The sequence below is a fragment of the Aspergillus undulatus genome (genome assembly GCF_047715775.1).
Source record: "Aspergillus undulatus strain CBS 261.88 unplaced genomic scaffold BDV17scaffold_51, whole genome shotgun sequence".
Lineage (NCBI taxonomy): Eukaryota > Fungi > Ascomycota > Eurotiomycetes > Eurotiales > Aspergillaceae > Aspergillus > Aspergillus undulatus.
The window spans coordinates 47,617-71,819 of record NW_027396655.1 but is presented as its reverse complement, the minus strand read 5'-3'; the positions used below and the strand labels follow the sequence as shown (position 1 = coordinate 71,819).

The following is a 24,203-nucleotide window of genomic DNA, read 5'->3' as shown; positions in this document are numbered from 1 at the left end:
GAAATCGGAGTCCTACGTTTGTTGGGAAACCAAGTACCATCGCTAATTGATTATTGGATATCGTATCTCTAAGAAGAAAAGAAAAATAATAAACAAAAGAAAAGTACACATAAGAAGCAGTACACTGGTCTATCTCAGCAAACCGCGCGCAATCCACAAAAGCACACCAACCCCACCTATCTAAGCCTGACGGTCGTAAGGCTCGTAAGTGGTACTCGGCTGCTGCACCGGGTGAAGCGAGATATCCGAGTCCATAGACGAAGTCTTGCGATATTCTTGCTCGTTCTTGCCCCTCGTCGACCAAACAGCGTTGTTCCACTGTCCCTTCCAAGCAGCACCAGGGTGGAAGGCCGTCAGCGCAATAACCGCAAGCGCAATCATGGTCGCCTCAAGAATCATGAAGGTGACTTCGTCGTTGGCGAGTTCCCCGTCGAAGCCCTCGCGCAGTTCGGCGCAGCGGTAGACGGATCGGACGACGATGACAAGTGTCGCGATGCCGAAACCCCATAGCGAGGCTTTGAAGTAGCGGGTTGCACGAAGAGCGGAAAATTCCGGGTTCAGGTCTGAGCTTGCGGCTTTGCGCACGCGCAGGTAGAAGTATGTCGCCATTGCGGAGAAGATACCCAGGGAAACGACCTGCCATGCGAGACCGGCGATCATGACGTTAACTCCCATGTCGGTTGCCTCCCTGTCGCCTGGCTCGGCTGTCGATGCCATTGCACCGCCGGCGGCTTGCAGGATAAGGGCAATGACATCGAAGGTGATGAAGGTGATGGTGTACGTCCGCGGCTTGAAATAGGAAATTTTCTCGCCGTACGCGACCACAATTCGGCTCAGGGTGAGGTATATCGCAGCGGTGAAGAAGGCAGGTGCAATTGTCAGCGAAACAAGGTACATCAGGAAACCGTCCAGTTTGAAGGGGTTGTTGTTAAGCATAATGCGCCCTCCATAGCCGATGACTTCGCCAATTAGACCGAGAATCATGGCGACCATGAACGTCCACGTTTTGTAGCGGATTCCGAAAACGAGTTGCGGGATTATAGCTGCGCCGAAGATGGCCATGAACAGGATTTGGGCCCATAGTAATGGGAGGTATTGCACCATGCCCAGTTCGAGCGGGCATGTGTCGAGAGTGCAGAGTTCGGTGTTTTGGAGGAGGGTTTCATTGGTTGGCATTTCGGTCATCATTTTGGCGGTTGGAGTTGGGGGTGTTGATGCTGATGTTGAAGTGGAAGAATCCGAGGGAACGATGTCGATTTGAGCGAGAAGAGGAGACTCGGATTGATCAGAGAAGAAGGCGGCTGGATAGGGTGGACTTGTATCGCCGAGTTGTTGTTGTAGGGTGAAAGTGTGTAAGCTGATATCCGACGGGATCTGAGACCCTTAAATGTTTTCTGACTTCTTACGCATCTACAAATCAGCGGCTGAATCAGGTAGTGTGACAGTGAATAATAGGTTCTACCTAACCTAAGGGACCAGGTATCTTTGTTTCAAGCCCCCACCAAAGACTATCCTTGGCGGATTCGTAAGATAAAGTCACCACTAGGATGCAGATCCATGAACAATTCCCAGCGCCCGCCGTGAGATATGCCGGGACCAAGGAGGCAGTGCTTGCTAACGGACTGTACCTCCAACTCCTACTCCGTCTCTTGTGCGTCGCGGTGGCTATTTCTGTGGCCTGCCTTATGGCTCACCCAGTCAGATCCCGCCATCGCCGATCCGAGATGGCACTATTACTCAGGTCCCACCAGTATGCACGGTCGGACTCGGACACTCGTCTCTTCTGTCCGTCAACGTCGGTTCTTGGCCGTGAAAAATGAATGCTTACCACCGTGTCCGTGTCCGTGTCCGTACGTGTGTCCGTGTCCGTGCCCGTGTCCTTGTCCGCATTTTTTTTACTTGCCTGGACTTGGTTGGCTGCAAGAGTTAGGCTGCGGCGTTCATTTCATCGCATCTCCTTTTTTCGACGGGCACTTGCCCGAGATACTCTGGGATTGGGTCGCCACTGTGCCAATCGCCCAGCAGCGCTCGCAGGGCACAATCCATCACGTGATCTTGTTGTCCGCTGTTGAGCAGTCGATGCTGACGAAACACAATTTGGTATCTCTGGCTGAGATTGAAAAGCTCGTGGGCTACTGTCTGCTCTTATGGAATCCCAGGGGAATGGTCCTTATATATGACACGACCCACCTCAGGGGGCCATATCCCCAGCTGGTCGTCGCCGTGTAATCCGGTCCGAAGCAGGTGAGGTCATAATCGGATGCTGAAGTATCCGGAAAATAGTGATCATCTGCTCAACTCTACTCTGTGTTTCGCTCTCTAACTGTACAGGCAGTAACATCAAACCGGCCTTGATGATAGTCTTCCCATACACGACCTTAATGCCGAGAGATCATCCAGTCTCAGCGCTCAACGAAACCCGAACTATGTATTGAGAAGGTCTGGGCAAGATGGGATATAGACGTAATAGTTCAGTAATTTGTAGTGGCGCATTTGGATGTCCTCGACGCTATTCTCGTCGTATGACTCGTTATCCAAGTTCACCAATAGAGTCGGTTTACCCAAGGATGATGAGGTGACACCATCTCAGGAGCGCTAGTATCAAAACCTCTTTATTATGGCCGAGCGTCGCCACCTAGCTTGGATGCGGTGGCACATGGGTGGTTGCGCTGTTTCCTATCGCACAACGTTGGAGATCTGGAGGTCTCATGTACCTGCCTTGTTGCATTGTCACTTGGTCGCCATTGTGACTGCTTCCTCTATCTCCTTCTCTAATTTCCACATCGTTTACATATTTCTTCAGCGTTCTGGACTTTCCAAAGGAGCTCATTTCACAGAACTGCGGTCTTACCCATCATTCGCAGAGTTGACTGTCGAGCTATTCCAAACGTGAACTCGGCTTCCTGGAGTAGGAAAGACGGCGTGATGTAGCAATGACGAAGAAGAGGCAAGCGAGAAATAGAGCCAAGGATGTCGTCAAATGCAAGATAGCTGGTCAAGGTGGGAGAATCACCGAATACCCCGTCACAAGGTCATCTGGGAACGCGCGTTACCCTCAGGTTGATCTGGCACGACTAGAGGGGCTCGGCCCAGACCGAAGGTTGTTGAACCAGTTACCTTGGGCTTACGTTTGTCTTCCTCGGACACGGTCTAGGACTAGGAATGACCGCTTTTCCGTCTTGGGCTGGTGCACGAACCACAGAAAATAGGGCCATAAGTTAATATAACTGAGAACCTGATCGCAGAACGATTACGAGCGCGGAAGTTGTTGCGTGTTTCCATGTATCAAAGAAGCCATCAGGTGTTCCCTTTGGAGGTAAGGGAGCCTGGGCTGCTGCGCCGCAGGGAAGGAAAACTCAAAGAAACCCCAGCACTGGCTGAATACTGGTCGCTCGATCCCTGGCGTGGGAGATTGAGGCTTGAAGTATAATTCCTTGTGAGAAGATGCGGTTTGACTTGTGTTTCTGGCTTCCCTAGGCGCTTACCTGGCTGTTCACAGTCATACCTTAGTGACATATAGGGATGGACTCAGACATTGCTGCCTTGTATAGACTTCTTGGTGGCTGAAAGTTACATATCTTTGGGTAGTGACAGAACCGTCAGCGAGTGAAGTCTACAAGAAGAAATTTCCTAGGCGAGAAATGACTCCTAAATTCCGAACGGCAAATTAAGAGCGCAAGTACCTTCCATACTCTGGGGGCTTGAAGGTAGATAGTATCTCATGTTGTTCGGACTGGCGGACTTCTACACCCACACCCTAGGGGTAGGGCATTGAGCCCTAACTCTTAAGTGGAGTGGGCTTGGCTGTGGCGGTGAGGTCATCGGGCTTTTACTCTATGTATCCCCGCAGTCGTATCTCCCTATACACTATAAACCAGCTACAAAATTTCTCACTCCAAACTCCTTAGTCTTCAGAACCATACCGAGTCTTACAATGCTTATCCCAACCTGCTGCCTCACCTCCTTCGCCTGGAACGACACACCCACCGGCCGAATCGACTCCATCGAAAACCACCCCGTTTAGATAGCCGGAGACCCCACCTCCCGCGTCTGCATCTTAATCATCCACGATTTACTAACTAGGCTGGACATTCCCCGACGTCCGACTATTAGCTGGCCACTACGCGTCCGCGACGGGAAACACCGTCTACGTCCCCGATTTCTTCGGCGACGAGGTCCTACCATTCGAACCGCTCATCGAAGGCCGATTCAACGATCCGCCTCTCGATCTAGATGGGTTCAAGACAAGGAATGCGCGAGAGGTCCGCGAGCCGGAGATTTCTGAGGTTGCGACGGAGTTGAGGACCAGGCATGATGTTACCATCGCCGTGGGATTCTGTTATGGCGGCTGGGCGGCCTTTAGATTAGGTGCTGAAGACCCGACTTTCCCGCTTGTTGATCAGCGGCCTTAGGTTGATGCGGTTGCCATTGCGCATCCTTCTCTTCTAACGAAAGAGGATATTGATGGGGTTATTGTGCCCACTCAGATCCTTGCTCCAGAGATTGATCCGATTTTCAACGACGAGTTGAAAAGATACACATTCAATTCTCTACCTAGGCGTGGTGTGCCGTTTGATTGGCAGCATTTTCCGGAAATAGAGCATGCTTATATGACTCTTGGGGATACGAGAAAGAAAGGGGAGAAGGAGGCGTTGGAACGAGGGAAGGCGGCCGTTGTTGGGTGGGTCAAGTGCATTGCTGCAACTACGAAGTAAATAATCGAGGCTTTTGAGGTCTCAATAGATGAACTAGACCAACGTGCATATTACTCTGGGTTTTTTGTGAGAAAGTATATCTATTTCATCGTGGGAGGCAACTGAGTGCACGGAGATATATAATCACGAAATCCGGGTCAGTTTGCCGTTCAAGTGCTTCTATACACAGCACTTTGGCACTGTTAAGAAAACGCTCTGCAGAACAACATAATATTCAATTCAATGAAAACTAGCGAGTCTGGTCATTATCAACGAGCCGCCATGCCTACTTGGCTGGGCACTTCCATGCCAGAGCAGGAGCGTAACAATATCAGGCTATCCATTCGAACCAGTGAGCATACAAGGTGTTGTACGGTCAAATCATGGCGGGTCAACGGTTGCGCCGCGTTTCCTGACAACTACATGACTTTACCGTGGCTAGTCTTTACCGTAAGATGGGAGGGCTTCATCAAGTCAAAGTCCTTGCCGACGTGTCGCTAGCTGCACATGCGGCCGTGATGGGCTTCAAAAATTGGCCGCGGAATACAGCAGCGAACCTCGTTCAATCTTACCATTAATGAACTCGGTACATCGAAGGAACGCGTTGAAAGCAGATCGCGTCGCATAATCAAAGGAATATCTCGTGGCGCAAGCGATCGATATGCGCGAGAATGACGAGCAACGATCCGGCGTGAAAACGAAACGAGGAAAGGACCGTTACATAGGAACTCTCCATGCTCCGGACGAACCTTCACTCACCGGGAACAGAGCCCTGAAACTTTCGCGGATTCTTGGATTCTTGGGGCTGACACTGCCTAGCGATCTGATCATGACTCCGGCGTCTACCTGCCCTTTCCGCCTTCAGCCGGACGTCGTGGCGTGGTAGTAGGAGTTCTGTCCATTTATGACTCCACACAGCAGCATAGGCATATCTCAGGTTGTTCGTCGGCGTGCGACTTCCTCGGACTCACTGAAAAGTGGAAGTGAGGCTTCCCGACCGGCTTCGGTATCGCGGGTGCTAACTCTCGATCCTTGCACAACCGGCGGAACATGAATGTGTAATAGGTCGTCTAAACTGGGAATCTGCTGTAGTTTGCCCGGTAGGGCTCCGACTGCAAGGGTTGGGTGGATCGATTGCGGCCGACGGGAACGATTGTCGTCAGATTGTACCTCTAGTAGCTAAAATAGTTTTGGCCGTTAAAGCCTTGGCTCATCTAGTCGGCTACAGTGCATGGCCTATCGTGTACAGAAACTTAGATGATGATGCGACGGCGCGGAGTTTTCGTGTTTTTCATGTTTCGCGGGAGAAGGCTCGACGTCCATGTCCCAAAAAGTGGAGAAAAGTTCGAATTAGGCTCGGACAAGATCAGCGAAATGTTGAACAGGTCTCTTGCGAACAGTCAAAATGGCGGGTGTAAGTGGAACGTGCATGCCCTGGTCAGGAATGACTGTCTCTGAACATAACAAGGGAGGGCTGTCGGTAGCATTCTCGATATCCGAGTCTTCTGAGGCTGACGTGCCAGAGACGTCCTCCGCGACTTCTGCATCTCTTGCAGGAACAACCATAGCCACCACTGCGGCAAGATCAAGGGTCGGCATGTGCCCATCCACAGAACTGTCGTCGGCGATGCCCGTCTCCTCCTGGAAATTGCCTGAGCTCCCACCATGAGCCGCAACCGGACTGGTAAGTGATGTTCTCCGGGGCAGTCATATAGAGCCCACAGAGTCATATAATGTCATCTCATGCTCTCAGAATCACCCTCATCAGAAGCTCGCTACTTTCTCCGCGATTTTCAGCCTCGTTTGCCAGATATTGAAATTAGGTTGGTTGTTCTTCGGGGAATTGGACATCAATGTATCTGAAGCTGAGGTTGCTGTCATCATTAGCTACTAGTTCAACGTATCACGTATCACGTTCGTCGCTGGCGCGAAGCTATCGAGTCTCCATCCGAGCATACTCCAATCCGATGATCTCGCTCATGGGCCATCGCATGTCATCACCTCCGCCGTTGGAGCCACGGGCAGCGAGTGAAGCCCTTCGGGTGTAAGTAGGGTGTGGGAAGGGTGTATTTTTTTTCAACTCCGGCACGCGATTGGGGTCGGCCAAGGCTACGAGGGCGGTGGAGGGCCACCAGAGGGAGGCTATATTGCTGAAAGATGACGCGCCATCCCTATACCGGGGCCAGCGCGTCAGGTGCGTAATGGAGGAAGCAAGGATACTGGACGTCAATTACTATCTGCTCCAGTATCTCCTCCACAAGCTTGCGATGCAGATTGGTGGTGCGAGTGAATGGCATTGGTAAGTTCCGACAGAATCTTTCCTGGCCCAGGTTGATTGGGCGCGACTCAGAGTACCGGTGCGTGATGGAAACCAAAAGCTTCATATGGAGCTGGAATGAACCGCAGAGTGAGGCTGTACAGAATCGGAGAATTGGAGAAGGGCCAGGCTAGGGGATGCGGAGTCAGATCAGATCACGTCAGCCGCAACACCACCAAGTCCATCTCTCTCCCTCTTCACCCTGCAATCAACGAACAAAATGTCCGACACATTCTCTTCCATCCCAGTCATTGACTGGCGCCGCCTACAGAATCCTGCTACAAATTCCGATGCCTTGAACGATCTTCGCGAGGCAATCTTCGTCGTCGGGTTCCTCTACCTAACAAATCATGGCTTGGAGGTCTCATGCCCCTCACCCTCAAACGAGTTATCCCTAATACAGCCAGGATCTTATACGCAAAGCGCACGCGAAACTCCCAGAGCTCTTCAACCTCCCGGCGGACGTCAAGGCAAAATGCGACGTGATCAATTCCCCGTCCTTTGTCGGCTACACACAGTTAGGTGCGGAGACTACGGCGGCCAAGACTGATCTACGCGAGGTACAATATTTCACCCAAGGTTTGACCAGAAAGCGGCTGAGACAAAAGCAATACGACTTTGGAACACCAGGGATGAAACAGTGGTCCGAGGACCAGGATATTTGGTGGCGGCTAGAAGGTAACAGCCAGGTAGGATGCTCCGCAGGGTACAGAATAGACGGGCGCACTGATTGGAAATAGTATCCGAATGTTCCAGCTGCGAAGGATCTCGTCCAAGGCTACATAGCAAAATCGGCGGATCTCTCTCAACAGTTTATGCGGTACGTCTCAGGAATGTTTATCGTTGCCGCCGGACACGTTCGCCGCGTTCAAAGGAAACATGGATCGCCTGAAGTTCATCAAGTATTTGCCGTCGCCGCCGGGCTCGCAAGGTGTTGGACCGCACAAAGATTCCTCTGGATTGTTCACATTCCTCTCGCAGGACGATGCCGGTGGGTTGCAGGTACTGAACAAGAACGGCGAGTGGATCGATGCGCCTCCGATCGAGGGAAGTCTTGTTGTGAATATCCAGCAGGGACTTGAGGCTATCACGGGTGGGGTCTGTGCGGCAACGACATCGAGTTATTGTATGTTTGCCCTCAACCGAGACAATCAACAGCGTAGCTGATCATACGACAGGCGCCGACGACGAAAACTCGATATAGCATTCCTTTTTTCTTGGCGTCCGAATGGATCTCACGACAGAGCAGCTCCGCGAATCAGCCACTCATATCGTTTCCCGCATCCCGGCTTCAGATGACCGCAAGAAGCGCGCAGTTGATGTCCCAAGCGAGTTCCTTTCCCCGTTATATTCATGCGTGAGTGCCCCGCCCGGTGAACGGAAGCCCGGGCTGACCATATAGTTCGGCGAGGCGTATCTTCGGAATCGTATTCTCAGCCATCCCGATGTAGGACAAAGGTGGTATCCGGAGCTGTACGAAAAGTACTCGAAGCAAGTGCTTTCGTAGGGGAACGGACGAAGAGTAAGAAACCATTGAGTAGGCGCGGGATATTGACGAACTATGGCGCATATTGGATATGAGATCTCTGGGACGGAGAGCAGCGTGGGGTTGAGGATAATTCAGTTGGCAAGAGGTGTAGAGTAATGAACAGTCTTATCTGGCAGGCGCCTCCACGCCATCAAAGCACACCATCGTTAGTCAAAGCTATAATGATCGCAACAATATAACAAGCTTTCCACTGTCCATGGCGATGGTTAATGTCCCCAGAGAAACGAGACTTTCTTTAGCGTCCTCTTCTTCAGAGAAGACAAAGGGGAGTGGAGGGAGAGTTGAACAGGAGCTCCCATACTGACGGCGTTGCGCGCTGCTTCTGAGCTTAGAGGTAAAACAAAGAATCTAGATCTGACCATTGTTCACACAGGACAAAAACGAGGATGTTCAGGTTGGAGAAGATGAAAGCGGAGTCAGAAACCCGGAACGAGCTGGCGTAAAGAAAATGAAACAGTGATGACTGACCAGGAAGCGGGGAGACCGCCCTCTCAGTGACCAGTTGCTCTCTTCTGTTTTTGCAGGTTCTCTTCTTTTTTGCTTTTACCGCATCCATCTTGTGATCCTACCGGATCATGCATTACTCAGGCATTGCTCCTGCTGCAGTCTGTTTGGGCTCCACATGACATGGTTGCGCATATGCCTGTGCGAGGCGAGCCAAGCCGTCGGTCGATCCTCAAAGTAAGGCAGTCGCAGATTCATCTTTCTTCCGGACTTTATCTTATTTATTGGCGATTTGGCTCTTAACGCTAGCAAAAGGATCAATAAGCTTTCGTCCCCACCAGGAGATAGGAACCCCGTTCAAATAGGTATAGGAAGCCTTGCACCCCGGGCGTGCAGTTGATGATCAGATCAACTTCTGGACTATACAACCTCTGCCCTGCACATAACAAAGGTCACAACTTGTTTTAAAATATGTGACAAGCCTCTTCGTTATTTTAGCTTTTGAGTCTGACATTGAAAATCCTATTGCGTTGGCACGGCCGCTGGCAATTAAATTTTATGAAAATGACGGAAACTACAATTTTTGGTGGTGTTACCCATATGCAGGCCACAGACCACACTGTGCCTGACGTGCATTGCTGCGATCGAATCCCTCCGCAACGGTTGTGAGGTGCCTATGATCATGGTGGCGTAGCAGCAAGGACATTTTTTTGTTTCAAGGTCGCGCTAGTCGCCCAGAGTATGCATTTATTTAGCTGTGCTGACAGGAAGTGCTCTACAACGACCGTGCAGCCTCTCGTATTGATTGGTCGGACGAAGGTGGCCTGGCAGGCAGGTACTAGATAGATGCAATACTTCTGCCCTGATCATTGCCGTTCTTGCAGCTGCTTCCTGTCTGATTCTTAATCACCAATCGTCTATCCCGTTCTTGTGCTGGCTTCTATTGCACTTCCGCCGTCATCACATTTCGCGCTTGCCTTCCCGACCTCACCATATCGAACCGACGCCGTCGAGCAAGTGAGAATGCCCGGGTGGGTTAGGGTCCAGAAGGAGATCAAATGCCCGGTGACAGCACTGCGCGTTGCCATTCTTCGAGTGACCGAGCAAGCTGTTCGTCTCCTGCTCCCTCATACCAAGTTTGGCGAAGCAGGCCTGCTGATGTGATAGAAGCTTTACTCCAAAACAAGGACGTCAACGTAGTGGTCGCCACCCCAGCTACCGTGGGCCCACTCGGCGCTCGCCAGTATTGCATCTTGCAACAGATAACGGCCATAGCGAGATGATGTGCATTTGCTTGATAACAAGAATATCGATACAACTTGCAAGGATGACGGAGGCCATACTGCTCGGGGCCTTGCTATAGATTTTCAGGTTAATGTTTTCAGGGAAAGCTTATGATTGAGTGATACATGCCGAAGGGGCGAAGGGACCCAAGCTATCTGAAGCAATGAAGGGCTTCACAGGTACCTTTTGCTATTGCATTATTTATCGTCTGTTCTATTTCTGATGACTACTGGCACTCATCGAATTCACTCTGCAAGTTTAGCCAATTGACTATCAGTGTCATTTAGCTGTAAATGAGGAAAGTGTACCAAATATGAAAATTTATAAATAAAGATCAAAATAAAGATTTCAAGAAGCAGGTGAATAATAAGTCTATTTAATCTTAGAATACCTCTCTCTCTCTCAGGGCCTTCCATTTAAAGATACGTCGCAGTGTTGTAAAGGTCAAAAAAATGACCGAGACGGGACTCGAACCCGCAATCTCTTGAGAATAGCGTATCACGAAATTCAGACCGTCGCCGCCGAAATCAAGCGCCTTACCATTAGGCCACCCGGCCTGATCACAAAATTTTTGCGCTTATTTAGTTTAGTGAGATGGAAACAAAAAGATTTATCCTCAGCCCACCAAGAGTATATCTTTAGGTCTGCGCCGAATTTAGTTATTTGAAATGGCGACGGCTATTGATCCGACTACACTTAACAACTAGTCGCTTTCGCGTTGAGCTACTCCCTAGGACACCTTTTTCAGCGGCCCTGTGCTGCTAGAATCTGTTATTTCCATTCGGTCAACTTTATTCGCAGTGGTGGGTTGTGGGGAGCGGGGCGGGTGAACGTGGAGGATGAACGTGGAGGGTGAACGTAGACTGAAGACAGGTTGAATGAGGCAATACACGAAGCGGGCTGTAGAAATGCTTGATGAATTGCTGGTGCCCCACAGCCTTTAACGATTCCAGAGGATGCGTGAAACAAATCTGACAGAATTAATGAGTTCAACTGTTGAATAAATTATGCAGGCTCAAGCAGCGAGGATATCCATGGTTCTTCATTGGGGCTGGGATTTGACGTGAATGGCATTAACATGAACAGAGATACACCACTACTTCTGGCTCTCAATTGGGGTGATAGCTCAAGCTCATGAACCTTTTGATCTCGCGCGGGGCCATGTGAATTATGAGGAGCGCTGAGAGAGCATCAGCCCTTCATTGGGTGTAGCATTTCGCAACGGGCCCCATACGAGATAACTGAATGTCTTCTCGATAATGGGGACACAGCGGACAAACATTGACATATATTCTTAGCAATGGCATTTGAGAGAGACTGGCCACGTTCTCTATCCCTCCTCATCAATGCCTGGGGATCCCAGGTCTCGTAACAGCTGCACTTTCTGGAACCGAACCTGCTCTTTTGCGCGCGGCCAAAATAGGAGATGCCCGACCTATGGAACCACTTAATAAAGCTTGTGGACGTGGATTCGAACTGCAAAATTGCCAATAAGACGGCTCTCATGGCAGCTTTTCAATCTGGGAACCATGCCGCCATCGAGTTCCTTATTGAGTATGCCTCAAACTTTAGTTTTCAGATTGAAAAACGAGTACACGGCGTTGCATATCCCCATCCGCAATAAGGATGAAGTATCAGCTTTCCTTCTCTTTCCTCACACCTTGTCCCTCAGCCGTACCGAGCGAACCACGCTTCTCCGCACAATCGAACGTCTGCCAACTTCTACCATCTCTTTACTCCTTCATGTTATCGTATTCCGTGAGCGAAAGGGACTAATACCCAGTGTCAAGTACGCAAAAGAGGAATACAGTTTCCAAGGCACGTTCCTCACCCTTGTGCAGATGCTCCCTCCGGTCCTCAAACTTGCTATTAGGTTTGGCAGTCTTGATAAGGTCCGCCTACTACTAGAGCAAGAAGATTTCCCAAACACCGAGCTCCAGAAATCATTACTTCTTGTTCTCTGCAATTGACCTACGACACTCGGATATTGCCGTCGAACTAATGGGCCGCGGCGTCTCACCCGCTTGGAGGGACATATCTGGCTTTACACAACTTATGCGCTCCGCACAGGCGGGCCTGGCAGGCGCCACAAGGGTACTACTGAGTACTCAAGTATAAAACCCTCCTCCAGGACCCATAATATCCGCCCACCACTACTTGGACGTGGATGAAAGGCATATCTTTGACAAAGGCCGCACGGTGCTGCATTTGGCGGTGGGGAGTCGTCGTCTTGGGTGCATTTGGGCTTTGGTTGAGGACCGAAAGATTGGTGTTGATTGCAAAGATGATCTTGGTAGGACGGTTCTAGAGTTTGCCAGGGAGATTCGGTTTTGTCTGCCAGCGCAGTTCGTTGAGAGGTTGGAGGGTCGGCGATAGGTGTAAAAGGCTATTTCAATATTAGATTGTTGAATTCCACGGACAATTCGAGTATGTAAAATATTCTTATGGGCTTCTTAAGTTTAGATCTCTTCCTTCGCCTGCTAGTGGTCAAAATTGTATAATGGAGGCAAAATGTTTACCAGCTCAGACAAGCCCTAATTCTTGGACCCCGTCGACCCTCTTTGCCCCCCACGAAGATAAACAGCCTAATCAACAACTAGGTCGGATAAATTTCTGAAAAATGGTGGTGAATTACTCAAACCTACCTAATTAGGTTCCTTAGTTTTCTAGATATGTGAAAGCTGAGTGATTTACGACAAGTCATTGAAAGAGGTTATGCTGTTCGATTCTATACATGAAAATTTCAAATGGAGTCAAATCACATGCCTCGTGGCGGACATTAACTGGCCACACTGTACCCAACACCAGCAAGAAGCAACGGGACTCAATGGCATTTAGCAAATCATCAGGCTGGATGCGATGAGGGGGGCCAGCTTTCCGCTGGTTCCAAGCCGGTAATTGGAGAGAGAAGACTAGGAAGAAGCAACGAAAGTGCGAAGCACAGAAGAACAGAGATAAGCCAGGGGGCTTATCATGAATGCTCAGACTCCCAGTGCGTCTTGAGGTGTGCCTTAAGATGATCTTGCCGACCGAAGCGCCTTCGACAATTGCCAACAGGGCATGAAATTGCTTTAGGGGAAATATGGACGGTCTTTAGATGGTGAATTAAATCACCTTCGCGGCGAAAGGAGGTCGAGCTGCGACATCCTTCCCATTTGCACTGGAAGTCGGTAGTATGATACACGTTCTGCTCGGTGGGACCAAAGCTACAGTGAGAATCAAAGATTAGTGACCCTGCGGCCGTCTGCACTGCAACGTTGAAGAGAGGGAAGAGGGGCATACAGGGGTTCACTAGTCATGGCGCGATTATTGGGCCAACTGGCGGGCAAGGCTGAGCTCCATTCCGCCGGTTCTTGCTGGGATAATTCGAGCGGGCTGTCTAAGTTCTTGCCAACTTGAGATTCAGTGAGATCTTGATGAAACATGAGAATCCGAGGGCAGGCAGGTAATTGGTTGCTCGTCGACGGCCAGCCTGTGGCTCTCTGTCTTGAATTGATTCTGGAAGGGTTCGGCGTAGTAGCTGGCCACATGGCGGCGATGTTTTCAGCACTGGTCCAAATCGACGAACAAGTGTACAACCCCATACACCAATCCAACGATGTTGGTAGTGTTTGTGACATAATATCTATGGGGGCTTGAATTTGAAGGTGTCCCAGAGGAGGCTCCGAGGAAGAGGTTTCATTGTTGCATGAGCCACGATTATCACGGTTCCGTGTCTCCGACCACGGGGAAGGGCTAAGTGGTCGTTGCATCGCGAGCACTGCCTTGACTTTATGTTGACACGCTAGTTAATGTGATAACTCAACGGCGAATTCACGAAAAGACAGAGGAGGCCATAATATACCCCGGGAGTAGTATAAAGTCAGGACGGCGTCTGCGTATCCCTGCTAGAGGTATCATTGCTGTAATACCGGTAATAGGATTTAAAATAATCCCAACCCGATTGAGACGCAAGTCATTTTCTATTTTCAAAGCGAAGATCGTCAGACTAGCTGCTTCCAGTCCCTTGTTCCTGTCGGGCCTCCAATCCCCAGTATTGGGGTCGTCGAGCCAGCAGACCCCTACGAACGATTGGGATTTAGGAACTCACCAATTATATCGAATGCCCTAGCAGCCCTAATTCAGGTAGTTGTTATTGTGAGCCGGCCACCTCAAACTACTCGAAGGATAGAAAGGGACCGAGGAATTCAAACGAGTGCATCAGGGGAGCCAAAAGCGGAGCAAAGAGCCGCACGACTTGAAGCCGCCATTGGGAAGGTGCATTGAATGAATGCACGCAAGGCTGCAGAAGTGGCGCCCTTTTCAGGCTTGAACCCCACCCTTGGCACCCATGACAACCGCCTTTGAGCAACTGTGCCTGCCACCTTATTCCGTCCGGAAGTTGCAACGTCAACAGAGGATGATCATCTTGCACAGCATATGAATGACCGGATTGTAGACTTGAACGACCTAAGAATACAAACGCGTGAACTCGACCAAGTCAGATGTTGATATATAGCCTGGAATTCGGACAAGCAATTCTTCCAAGCAGCTCCTCAAGTGAAGGCCGATCTATACAGAGTAGGCAGGCCTTTACTGCTCGGCGACTACAATAAAGACGCCCGACGCGAGATACATGCAAGGGCAAGACAAACAAAATCCATCCCGTTAGCGAATCCTCTCATATGGAAGCGACTGTCGCGGTATGGGTTCCTCTACAAGAGTGTGAAAGAGAAACCAAAAAAATGGTCCCACTGGGGGTCGAACCCAGGATCCCCGCGTTAACGAGGGATATCGTGATCGAATATCCGCGGAGTATTAGCACGGTGCTTTAACCAACTAAGCCATGGAACCTTGTTGAAGAAACGCTGTTATAATTGACATCATATTCCTAGGCATGATTTTGAGCCTACGATCGTCTGCTCAGGGTTGAGGTTTTCATCTCCTTTAGCAGTAACCTGGTACTACGCCTTTAGAGACGCTGTACCTTGCTGAATCAGGTTCTCTCAGTGGGAGCTTCCTTTTCATAAGTTTATTCAGTGCGGTGTACGCTAATCTAAGATGTTTTTGCAACTGTGGTCTTGGATGGGAACGGAGTCATTTATATATTATCCCCGCACCAGTCGGACTCCACCCACACACATTATTCAAGTATTTAATGTTGCATCGCCAAATATACATACTTGAACTCACCTGTTGATTGGTATTATTGCCAAAGCTTTGCGAGTGTGACCTGTTATACCAGTGACTAAGAACGTGCTTGCTGCTGGTTGGGCTGCACTGTTTCAGGGTTTGCAGGAGGTATACATCAATGTCAGCGAATTTGTATAGGGTCTCGGTGCTTGGGGACAGTTTTGTCCGAGAGATTCAGCTTAGGCTCGGGGAATCGCTTGGGCGTTATCATCAACGGGGTATGGTATACTTGGGACAAATCCGAATCCTGCTGTGTCCGTAGTCAAAATTTTCGAGAGGATCCGGGTTCCTTAACGCGCTGTAATCGGGGCTTCAATAGCTTGCTACATCCGGATCGTTGTTGATGAAGGTTGGGCGGAACAGATCGGAGAATTCCAGGCTCCAATGATGGTAGAAGTGAACGGTACCGATTTCCGAGTTGATTGCCACGAAATTCATTAATTGCGACGACTATGTCGTCGTGGCCCTTTTCGCACGTAACGGTGACTGCGTCCCCGAATCTCGTATGTTTGATGCCTTTGCATTGGAGAAGAACTCTGGCTATTGCGGCGCTAATGCGCTGCGTTTGCCGGCCCTGCTATGCTTCCGGTCAGCCATGTCGCATAGAAAATTTATACCAATGTCACGTCCAGATTGAACAAGCGGCGATATGACTTCCCCGTGACCATTCTCAACTGGATGATAGAGTGGCGTATAGTTTAGCCGGTCCCTAGTATTGAGCGGAAGGTCTTGGTTCTCGAGAAGATCCTTTACCAAGTCAACTTGCCCCTGGCGCGCCGCGGTGCGTAGCTGTAAAATCCGTGGCCGTAAGCTATTGTGCTCAAAACCCGAGATCTTGACCTAGACAAGCCAACGGTATCTTTGTTACCAACGAATAATGCCTCTCCCGTTAGTTCATCCGTCACTTCAGGGCGAGGGTTGCTCAACCCTGCTTTTTCAGATAATTCCGACGGGCTGAGTTGCGCAGCCCACCTCTCGACCGCGGCTACGTTTCCAGTCATGGACACATGAGTCACGTCAATGGATGAAGAGGCCTGGAAGCCGGGAAACTCTGCCGATGTCCCTAGGTCGCCGTGGGAGTTGGAAACGTGCCGGTCGAGATCACTCTTGGCCGCAAAGCCCATTTGCGATGCTGGACAGTTAAGAATTCGACAGCTATATGAGCGTTCATGTTCCTTGTTATGCCAGTCTAGGGCGACAGCGGCACCAAAGCCTTCGGAAAAGAAGTTACAGTACAGACGACTGCATTTGAATAGAGCATATCCATGGAATTGCCGTAATACTCGCGATCATTGTAATCCCATGTTTCCAGTACTCGAATGCTTGGGCCAAGCTGTCATAATAGGGTTCCTTTTTGAATACCCTCAGCTTTACTCGGATCTTGCTCGACACCGGATATTGACACTCTTCTTGGGAATGCTTATCTAGAAATATCTCAAGCTTGCAGCTAAAAGACTCGTGCGAATATGCATTGTATTTCTTGGCATGCACAAGATAATCATCCAAATGGTTTACCCAATGAACAACAGCGTAGTCAAAAAATGGGTAGTATCCTTGCGAGACGTACTTGCTCAACATCTCGCCATTATGACGGGGTCAATGCTAGAGTGACTCAGGTATACCATGCATAGCTGACACATGTCATATGCCCCTCTGCTCTCAACTATATGGCCAGCTTCTAGAAGATAGAACTTGGCTGTTGTATGAACAAGCTCAATTGTTCCACCAGAGCGAATCTCCACCAGAGAACTTAAAAGGCGTTTGGAGCCCATAGAGAGCTTCTGATTCTCAAAGTTTACTGTCGGGGTTTCGGGATCAACGGAAACGGCGCCCTGAATCTCGCGCCACTTGAGCGACCGTTTGCGCAGACAAGCTATCCGAGAACCTTGCTTGCGTATCTGGCTTGACTTTTGTGCCCGTCGTTTAACACACCTGGTACAATCCGGCCATACCTGTTCATCGAACGGTTAGCGACCGACCCCGTCAATCTGGATTGAGGCTGTCGTACGCTCCGTCCAAGCCCTGAACTCATTTCTCTTATGAAGTCATCTCTGGATGGTTGGTCCCCAAGGTTGTGCATCACGAGTTGTGCAAAAAGTAACATTCCTGCTTTTGCTGTCAGTGTACATCGTTCTGGATGGTACTGACGAATGCCCAGCGGATCAAGGCCGAAAGATCATATCATGGATCAGGCAAGAGGTGGAATCAATCAGCAATGGCTCGGATGATGCACGCTGTCTCTCCATCAGCCAAGATGATCGAACCTGTAACAAAATGCTCAGAGATATCCCGACTTTGGAAATGTCCAAAGACGACAACTCCGGCGACAATCGAGCTTACTGCGAGTCCCTTAGCCAGTCATGGGCAGATAATTTTGGAATCCCAAAAACGAAGCGCAAGGATGTCTTGGACACCACTATGCGTAACGTGTCCGGTGAGCAGTTCTTATGGCAATCATACCTATACAGCAAGACCACCCCTTGAACGCTTTTGAACCAGAGAAGACACAAAGTTGTCAGTTCATATGGCTCGCCAGCCTATTCTGTACTGACGGCTTTATAGTATACGAGCATGAGATACCGGCATCGGAATGTGGAAGAACCCTAGGACATGGTTGGGGGAATCCTGGCAGATCAAATGGGACTTGGGAAGACGCTAACTACCTTGTCTGTGATCGCTTGGAGCCTGGTACAATATGGAAGCGACCCTCGTTATCGTACCCTCAGTGTAGGTCGTACAGTCCGGTGTCACCAATCCTTGAGTCTGACACGTAGGCGGCACTGTTACTGAAACACTCACCCAGCCTGAACCTAACAATGGCATATCGAGTCCACATTGTTGAGCCGCAATGGAACCCATCTATCGAAGATCAGGCTATCGGCCGCGTCCTGCGACTAGGACAGCGTATATGTGACTCGGTATATTGTAAAGGATAGTATTGAGGAGGTATAATGTGCTTTGGTCGATGTGATATACCAAGGCTAATCTATTGGACAGTACGTCCGAGACGCAAATGCGAAGATTGAAACTTGCAGAGATCGGCTGGAGTGGGCTAAGCAAAGAGCTGCAGAAGACGCTGGTGAGTATGCTGGCAAGTTCAATCCAGACTTCCACATCGGCTGACTGTACGGCAAGGAATTTTGTCTGAGGTTGGCCGCGTTCCTGACTCGTAAGATTGAGCCAACAGCAGCTGGCTTTTCTTCCCCCTTCCCTGGCATATAAACTGGCGCAGGGCCACAGTCTGATTGCCAATCTTTTCAAAGAATACATGGATTCTGGTCGCTTTGTTGGTTCCCGTAGTATTTCCCTGCCCGTTATAGCATTTAATCAAGGGTGCGTTCAATCAATGCCCTATATATCACTACGGAGCCACAAGATTTGAAGCACTTCTCAGTAAATCGGGACTTTGATTCCAAAATCGCTTCTTTGCTCAACTTGATGTATAGTGTCTGAATTTCTAGTCTGAACCCTTAGGTACACATGTATCCGACAGGATTGTGAAAAATCATTAGTGAACTGGGAATTATTCACGGCGAATGTTCAGTCCAAGGATTTCGCAGCTCCGGCATATCATACACGGCGACAGGCAGCTCAACTCCCATGGGAGCTGTCAGAATTCCGAACTCATAGGTGAACCCACTGGATTGCGCATCACTTCGCCCAAAGAAACCAACAATCACCTCTTCATCTCCCGGTTGAAGAGTGACGACAGCCTCATCGTTTTCTTGATCTTCTTCGGGGTCACCCCCTTCCTCATCCTCCTCGTACTGGTCATCGTTGTTGTTGAGATACCCCCAGGCGTCCCCATTGCTCAAACTCATGCGAATACCCGCCAAACTCCCCCACCCGCTATCCAAATTGCAAACCTTGACCTTTGAAATGGTCTCTCCGTCGGGGATGTCATGGCTCTCCGAAGCGTGACCACCGAAGTGGCGTTTCCCCGCGGGCCCGCAGTTCTCGCGCGTTCCGTCCGCATAGTAAACCACTGCTCCATCCATGGTGCATCCGACCCTGAGATCGATTGATGTCGCGGGGTGAAGCTGCCCGTCCGCGCCGCGGTGGCGGAGCAGCATGGCCCATTGTACAAAATCGTCGGCGTCGCGACTTTCGATATCGCGGGACCGTACGGATTGCTTTCGAAGTACCAATCTGCTGCCGGGGATTGAGATGTAGGGCTTTTCCTTGAGTAGGCTCCATGCGTCCTTGATAACGCGCTTATTGCCGTTCATCCCAAGTGCAGTAACCGTCAAGGGCTTACCGCGATCGAAGTCCCCGATAGTAGTGTTGATGAGGAAAGTTGGGCAGTTCCCAGAAACATCCCGGAGATATTCCCTTGGATCGTTCCCATTCTGAACCGTAACCTGCGCAAGTCCTGCCTTGCACGAAACCTTGATGATTTCATCGTCGCCTTGGGTCAATCTCGTTGATATCAAGCCCAATAGTCACGACAGCCTGGCTGAGCTCTTTCGTCGTGGGAAACTCATCCCCGGGCAGTGCAAAGTGCGGGAGAAGCTTGAACTTGAGAACATCGCGCAGGTCCCACCTGGCATCGTTCTTCATTCCGTTATTACATTCATGCTCGATGAAGTTCATCGCCCAGGACTTGCTGTACCCTCGCGCCATAATACCGCTTGTATGCCCGGCGCCAAAGGCATGGCCGACCTCGTGCAGAAACGCACCCTGGCCGACGGAGCAGGCTTCCCGCATGGTGCCGCATTCCCCATTGTCGTTTCCGACAGTCTCGCCTGTCAGCGTCGAATCGGTCAAGCTGGACGGGACCTCTTCCAAGAATCGCGGCCACGAGTAAGTTAGATGGCTTCCGAAGATTCCTAGCGACAGGCCACCGGCCTTGTGACAGCCCAGCGCCGCGTGGCCCAGGATCATCGATTTCTCGACGGAGTAATGCGCGTCCAGCAACATCCCCGCGACAACAGGTCGAGCCTGCGACTCGAAGGCTGGGATACCCGAATTCAACAGCGCTACCTCGAAGTAGCGATGCAGTGCATTCCGATCTCTCCCGCGCGGGTTCTGCTGCGCAACCTGGGCATTGCGAAGTTCCGCAACTGTCTTGTCTGACCGGACGATATGCACCTTTGCTACTGAGCCCGTGAAGCCCGATGAAATACCTTGATGATGGACGCGTCGTGTCGTGGTGTTAGATGTCCACTCCTCATCCAGCCGAAACGCGCGTCTTCCAAGCCCCTTCTCCCGCATGTCCTCCGCCGTCAAGGCCTGCCACATGTAAGCGGCCATACGGAACTTAGCCACTGCCGCGTTGAGGCTACTATGCGCAGTCGAAATAGAGCCGTACTTGGAAGGCGGACAGTCGATAAGCAGGGGTGAGTCCTTCGCGACGAGAATCGCCAGGTGAAGAGGTGGCAGTTGCAGCAGGGGCACATAGTTCAAGCTAATCCGCAAAGTGCCCTGAATTTCGTGACAATGATGGAGCTTTAGCTCAATATTGTTGGCTCCCGGCGACAGCATAATGAGGACCTTCCATTGACCGTTATGGATCGGCCAGTGTCGGACTGATTGCGTTCGGTTCAGACAGTCGGTTGCCGAAAGAGAGACGAAGTTCGTTTCGGTTGCATATTCGAAGATTTGGCATTCGCCGTGAATAGAAACGCAGGTTTGGTGGATCGTCTCGCCGTTGTCGAGGTTCGTTATTCTCAATGGCCTTTTGGGGACGGGCATTGGTGTAACCCGCCGTTTGGGATTGGAGTCGGATGGGACTTCAGACTCGATTGGACGCTTGGTTCGAATCATGGTTCCGGTATGAATGTGTGATAAGGAAATTATCTGCGGATATCGACAATAGATTTGGGGTAGATCTAGTGTTTATTTATACAACTTTGCCACGGTGTAGGCTCTAGGCACCTGGGAGCTGCCTGGTGAGCGGATGGGGCCAAATTTGAAGGTGAGTTAGGGCTAACTGGGCTTGGCGCTGGGGAACTATCCAGGCAGCGATAGGCACCAACTTGCCAGCCTTCTCATCATGAATTCAAGTCGGTGCAGGTGCAGGCGAATAATATCACTAGTTCATTCTCAAGGCAAAGTCCGAGGCCTTCCCACCGAGGCGAAGTCGCTGAAAGGAGTCCTGGAAGCGACATATATTGCGCTTCTCTCGCAGCAAGCGGCATTCGTCGTACAGAGCTGTCGCCAAGCGCGACTATCCTCCACATACAGCGCGTGGTATTTTAATGGCAGAAGCTTAGCTTAAGAGATACGGGAATGTTCAGCCGCGCATATATTGTCCGCAATATTCGTTGGATCGGGGCTTCAAGATTTAGATCGAAGACCCGACTCCTGAGGCTGTGCCGCGCCAACAAGAGATTCCATCACACAAAAGCTCAATCAAGGCTGTCGCCAGAAAACAAGCACATCAACTAAGACGCAAGCATTATTCGCTGCCGGCTTGTTTCTGGTGCCGCGTACGTATCCAACTACAACTCGTCTTCGGCTAGTGCCATGTAGTAGGAGTCGGGCGTCCTAAAGTTTTGCCTAGCACTACACAGGAAGGTGGTATTGCCGCCGTCCTCACCCACATATATTTGGGAACGAATCCAGACCCTTAATATGAGCTTGACTTTTCTTTTTACTTCTGCACCCGCGTTAGTTTATCAATGATTCTTTTGAGCTAGTTTACAGGCTCGGATCTTCCGCCCGGTAGGGTCTACGACTCAGGTAAGCCCTCACTCTATACTCTTTATAAAGATTGCAGGTATCCTAGGGCTGGTGGTCTGTTTCTCTTGGTAGCTGTGCGGCGGAATTGTTGATGAGCTTGCTGGGTGAAGTATCCCGGATTGAGCAACTGAGCACACTGTATAGTACGGGCCTCACCGTTAGTATCGCAACCAGGAGCATCAGCGGACCCTTGATGGGTGCCCTGTTAACAATGGGGTTGGAACTGGGTCGGGATTGGTTGTGTGTACCTACCGTGGTTATGGCGATTCTGATATCCATTGTTGCGTTAGCAATCAGTTTGATCCATGCGGACAAAGAAAGGACATTTTCGCGGACTGATGTTTATTGCTGGGAGAGATGCTTGGAGACATGAGTGGGTTTGATATTGAGGTACTCGGCGACAGTCGGCGATAGTTTGCAATTTCAATGTAGAATGTCACAAGCCGAGCAGAACATCCCCGTCATGCCCACAAATTACCTGGCTCTAACGAAGACGCTTGGAGGCGATGTCAACATTCCATTTAACTGCAGATTACGAAGATTAAGGATGGGCCCTCGGAGGATAACGTTGTGCCCCCTGACTCGATTCTATTCCCGCGTCTAGATCTTTCGGAGCAAGCCGACATCGGTCAAGCAATGTCTGGTGAGGGCCTCATCCGCATCCAACATTTCAACCACGACTAACGCTCTCTTTTTCTAGAATTCATCCTCCATTATGCTGCTGGTCCCTTATTGTCAGTGGTTCTCTTTCTAGAACAACTTATATTTCCCTCCAGCTTACTGTTCGTCTAGCTTTGGCCCTCTATCTGAGATCTATGGCCGTGTCTTGATCCTTCAGTCAACCAATGCCTTTTATCTCGTCTTCAATATGTCCTGTGGATTCGCAAAGACCAAACCACAGCTTATTGATTTTCGATTCCTTTCAGGCCTCGGAGGTTCCGCTCCACTTGCTATAGGCGGAGGCGTTGTCTCTGATCTATTCACTGCCGAGTAACGCGACCACGCATTATTGATTTACTCATTAATACCACTATTTGGTCCCGCCATCGGCCCTATAAGTACGTCTTATTTGCGTCAAAAATTGTTGCCTTCGTTTTGCGCCAACTCTCATACCAAAGGCTCTGAACTAGCCGGCGCTTTCATCAAATAGCACACGACCTGGCGGTGGTCATTCTGGGCCAAGACAATAGCCGACGCTGCGATTCAGTGCCTGGGGCTTATCTTCTTGAGAGAAACTTATCCCGCTGTTCTACTTGGCCAAAGACGTGAGAGGCTAATCAAATTCACTGGAAACAAAAATATGCACACGGAGTTAGACAGCTCTAGTCAGACCTTGGCCAAAAAGCTTTGGATTGCACTAACGCGGCCTGTCCGACTACTGGGCACGCAGATCATATTGTCGCCGTCGCCCGAGAGCTATGATGAGAGTATCGGAATCGGAGGACTCAACTATATCTCTCTCGGTCTCGGCTTCTTTCTGGGAGCTCAAGTCATTGCCCCTCTGCAGGTAAGATCTATGCTGCGTTGAAGTGACGATATTCTTCCCCTGGACGTCCTGAGTTTTGCGTGCCCATGATGGTGCCCGGTGCGATACTGGGTCCCGTAGGCCTGGTGATATACGGTTGGACAGCTGAATATAAAACAAACATTGGCGCGTGTTTGATTGCTGCTGGAATCATGATTGCCACTTTGGTAAGCAATATTCTCCCTTCTTGTCGCCTAAACTTTCTGTCGGATCCTATCTCATGCTCGTATACCGCACCGGTGCATCCAATCCTACCTAGTCGACACCTACACCCAATACGCAGCCAGCGGCCTCGCGGCCGCAACAGTCCTCCGCTCGCTAGCTGGGTTTGGTTTTCCTCTCTTCGCGTCGAGTCTCTGTAATGGCCTCGGGGATGGCCTGGGGGAATACGCTACTTGCTCTTGCTGCTGTCGTCATTGGCTGGCCCGGACCTGTCATGCTATGGGTTTATGGTGAGAGGCTATGGCGGCGTAGTCCTTTTGCGGTGGGTTGATTTCATGATGTCATTTAATCGTCTTCCATGGTTTCATGTCT

General features: G+C 50.3%; 7 protein-coding genes and 2 non-coding genes across 9 annotated transcripts; 4 read left to right on the top strand and 5 right to left on the bottom strand.

The window, feature by feature from the left end:
- Position 1: 1 nt before the first annotated feature.
- BDV17DRAFT_179677 (RTA1 domain-containing protein) lies at positions 2 to 1,388 on the bottom strand. Its single transcript, XM_073754920.1, has one exon. The coding sequence runs from the start codon at positions 1,186 to 1,188 to the stop codon at positions 181 to 183; it is 1,008 nt and encodes a 335-aa protein (XP_073612485.1). The 5' UTR covers positions 1,189 to 1,388; the 3' UTR covers positions 2 to 180.
- Positions 1,356 to 2,469, top strand: BDV17DRAFT_179713 (uncharacterized protein). The gene is made up of 2 exons (XM_073754922.1): positions 1,356 to 2,244; positions 2,336 to 2,469. Exon 1 carries the CDS (start codon positions 1,588 to 1,590, stop codon positions 2,227 to 2,229), a length of 642 nt encoding a protein of 213 aa, XP_073612484.1. The 5' UTR covers positions 1,356 to 1,587; the 3' UTR covers positions 2,230 to 2,244; positions 2,336 to 2,469.
- Positions 2,470 to 3,172, top strand: BDV17DRAFT_179679 (uncharacterized protein). The gene is made up of 2 exons (XM_073754921.1): positions 2,470 to 3,000; positions 3,155 to 3,172. The coding sequence occupies exon 1, from the start codon at positions 2,618 to 2,620 to the stop codon at positions 2,891 to 2,893; it is 276 nt and encodes a 91-aa protein (XP_073612483.1). The 5' UTR covers positions 2,470 to 2,617; the 3' UTR covers positions 2,894 to 3,000; positions 3,155 to 3,172.
- Positions 3,173 to 6,038: 2,866 nt separating this feature from the next.
- On the bottom strand, positions 6,039 to 6,771 carry BDV17DRAFT_271495 (uncharacterized protein). Its single transcript, XM_073758797.1, has 2 exons — positions 6,582 to 6,771; positions 6,039 to 6,517 (listed from the first exon to the last, which is right to left on the bottom strand). The coding sequence occupies exon 2, from the start codon at positions 6,422 to 6,424 to the stop codon at positions 6,095 to 6,097; it is 330 nt and encodes a 109-aa protein (XP_073612482.1). The 5' UTR covers positions 6,425 to 6,517; positions 6,582 to 6,771; the 3' UTR covers positions 6,039 to 6,094.
- Positions 6,772 to 7,231: 460 nt separating this feature from the next.
- On the top strand, positions 7,232 to 8,518 carry BDV17DRAFT_283786 (uncharacterized protein; the record flags this gene model as incomplete). The annotated part of the gene is made up of 6 exons (XM_073760418.1): positions 7,232 to 7,372; positions 7,419 to 7,571; positions 7,620 to 7,700; positions 7,843 to 8,109; positions 8,216 to 8,368; positions 8,414 to 8,518. The coding sequence occupies 6 exons, from the start codon at positions 7,232 to 7,234 to the stop codon at positions 8,516 to 8,518; spliced, it is 900 nt and encodes a 299-aa protein (XP_073612481.1).
- A 2,223-nt stretch (positions 8,519 to 10,741) lies between these two features.
- BDV17DRAFT_t125 lies at positions 10,742 to 10,845 on the bottom strand. Its single transcript has one exon. It is a non-coding gene; the product is annotated as a tRNA-Arg (tRNA).
- A 4,168-nt stretch (positions 10,846 to 15,013) lies between these two features.
- Positions 15,014 to 15,121, bottom strand: BDV17DRAFT_t124. Its single transcript has one exon. It is a non-coding gene; the product is annotated as a tRNA-Ile (tRNA).
- A 3,435-nt stretch (positions 15,122 to 18,556) lies between these two features.
- Positions 18,557 to 21,226, bottom strand: BDV17DRAFT_300170 (putative peptidase family-domain-containing protein; the record flags this gene model as incomplete). The annotated part of the gene is made up of 2 exons (XM_073764002.1): positions 18,557 to 19,879; positions 19,941 to 21,226. 2 exons carry the CDS (start codon positions 21,224 to 21,226, stop codon positions 18,988 to 18,990), a joined length of 2,178 nt encoding a protein of 725 aa, XP_073612480.1. The 3' UTR covers positions 18,557 to 18,987.
- Positions 21,227 to 21,359: 133 nt separating this feature from the next.
- On the top strand, positions 21,360 to 24,162 carry BDV17DRAFT_283784 (major facilitator superfamily domain-containing protein; the record flags this gene model as incomplete). The annotated part of the gene is made up of 7 exons (XM_073760417.1): positions 21,360 to 21,377; positions 21,431 to 21,497; positions 22,845 to 22,878; positions 22,937 to 23,111; positions 23,295 to 23,651; positions 23,705 to 23,836; positions 23,992 to 24,162. 7 exons carry the CDS (start codon positions 21,360 to 21,362, stop codon positions 24,160 to 24,162), a joined length of 954 nt encoding a protein of 317 aa, XP_073612479.1.
- Positions 24,163 to 24,203: the final 41 nt, after the last annotated feature.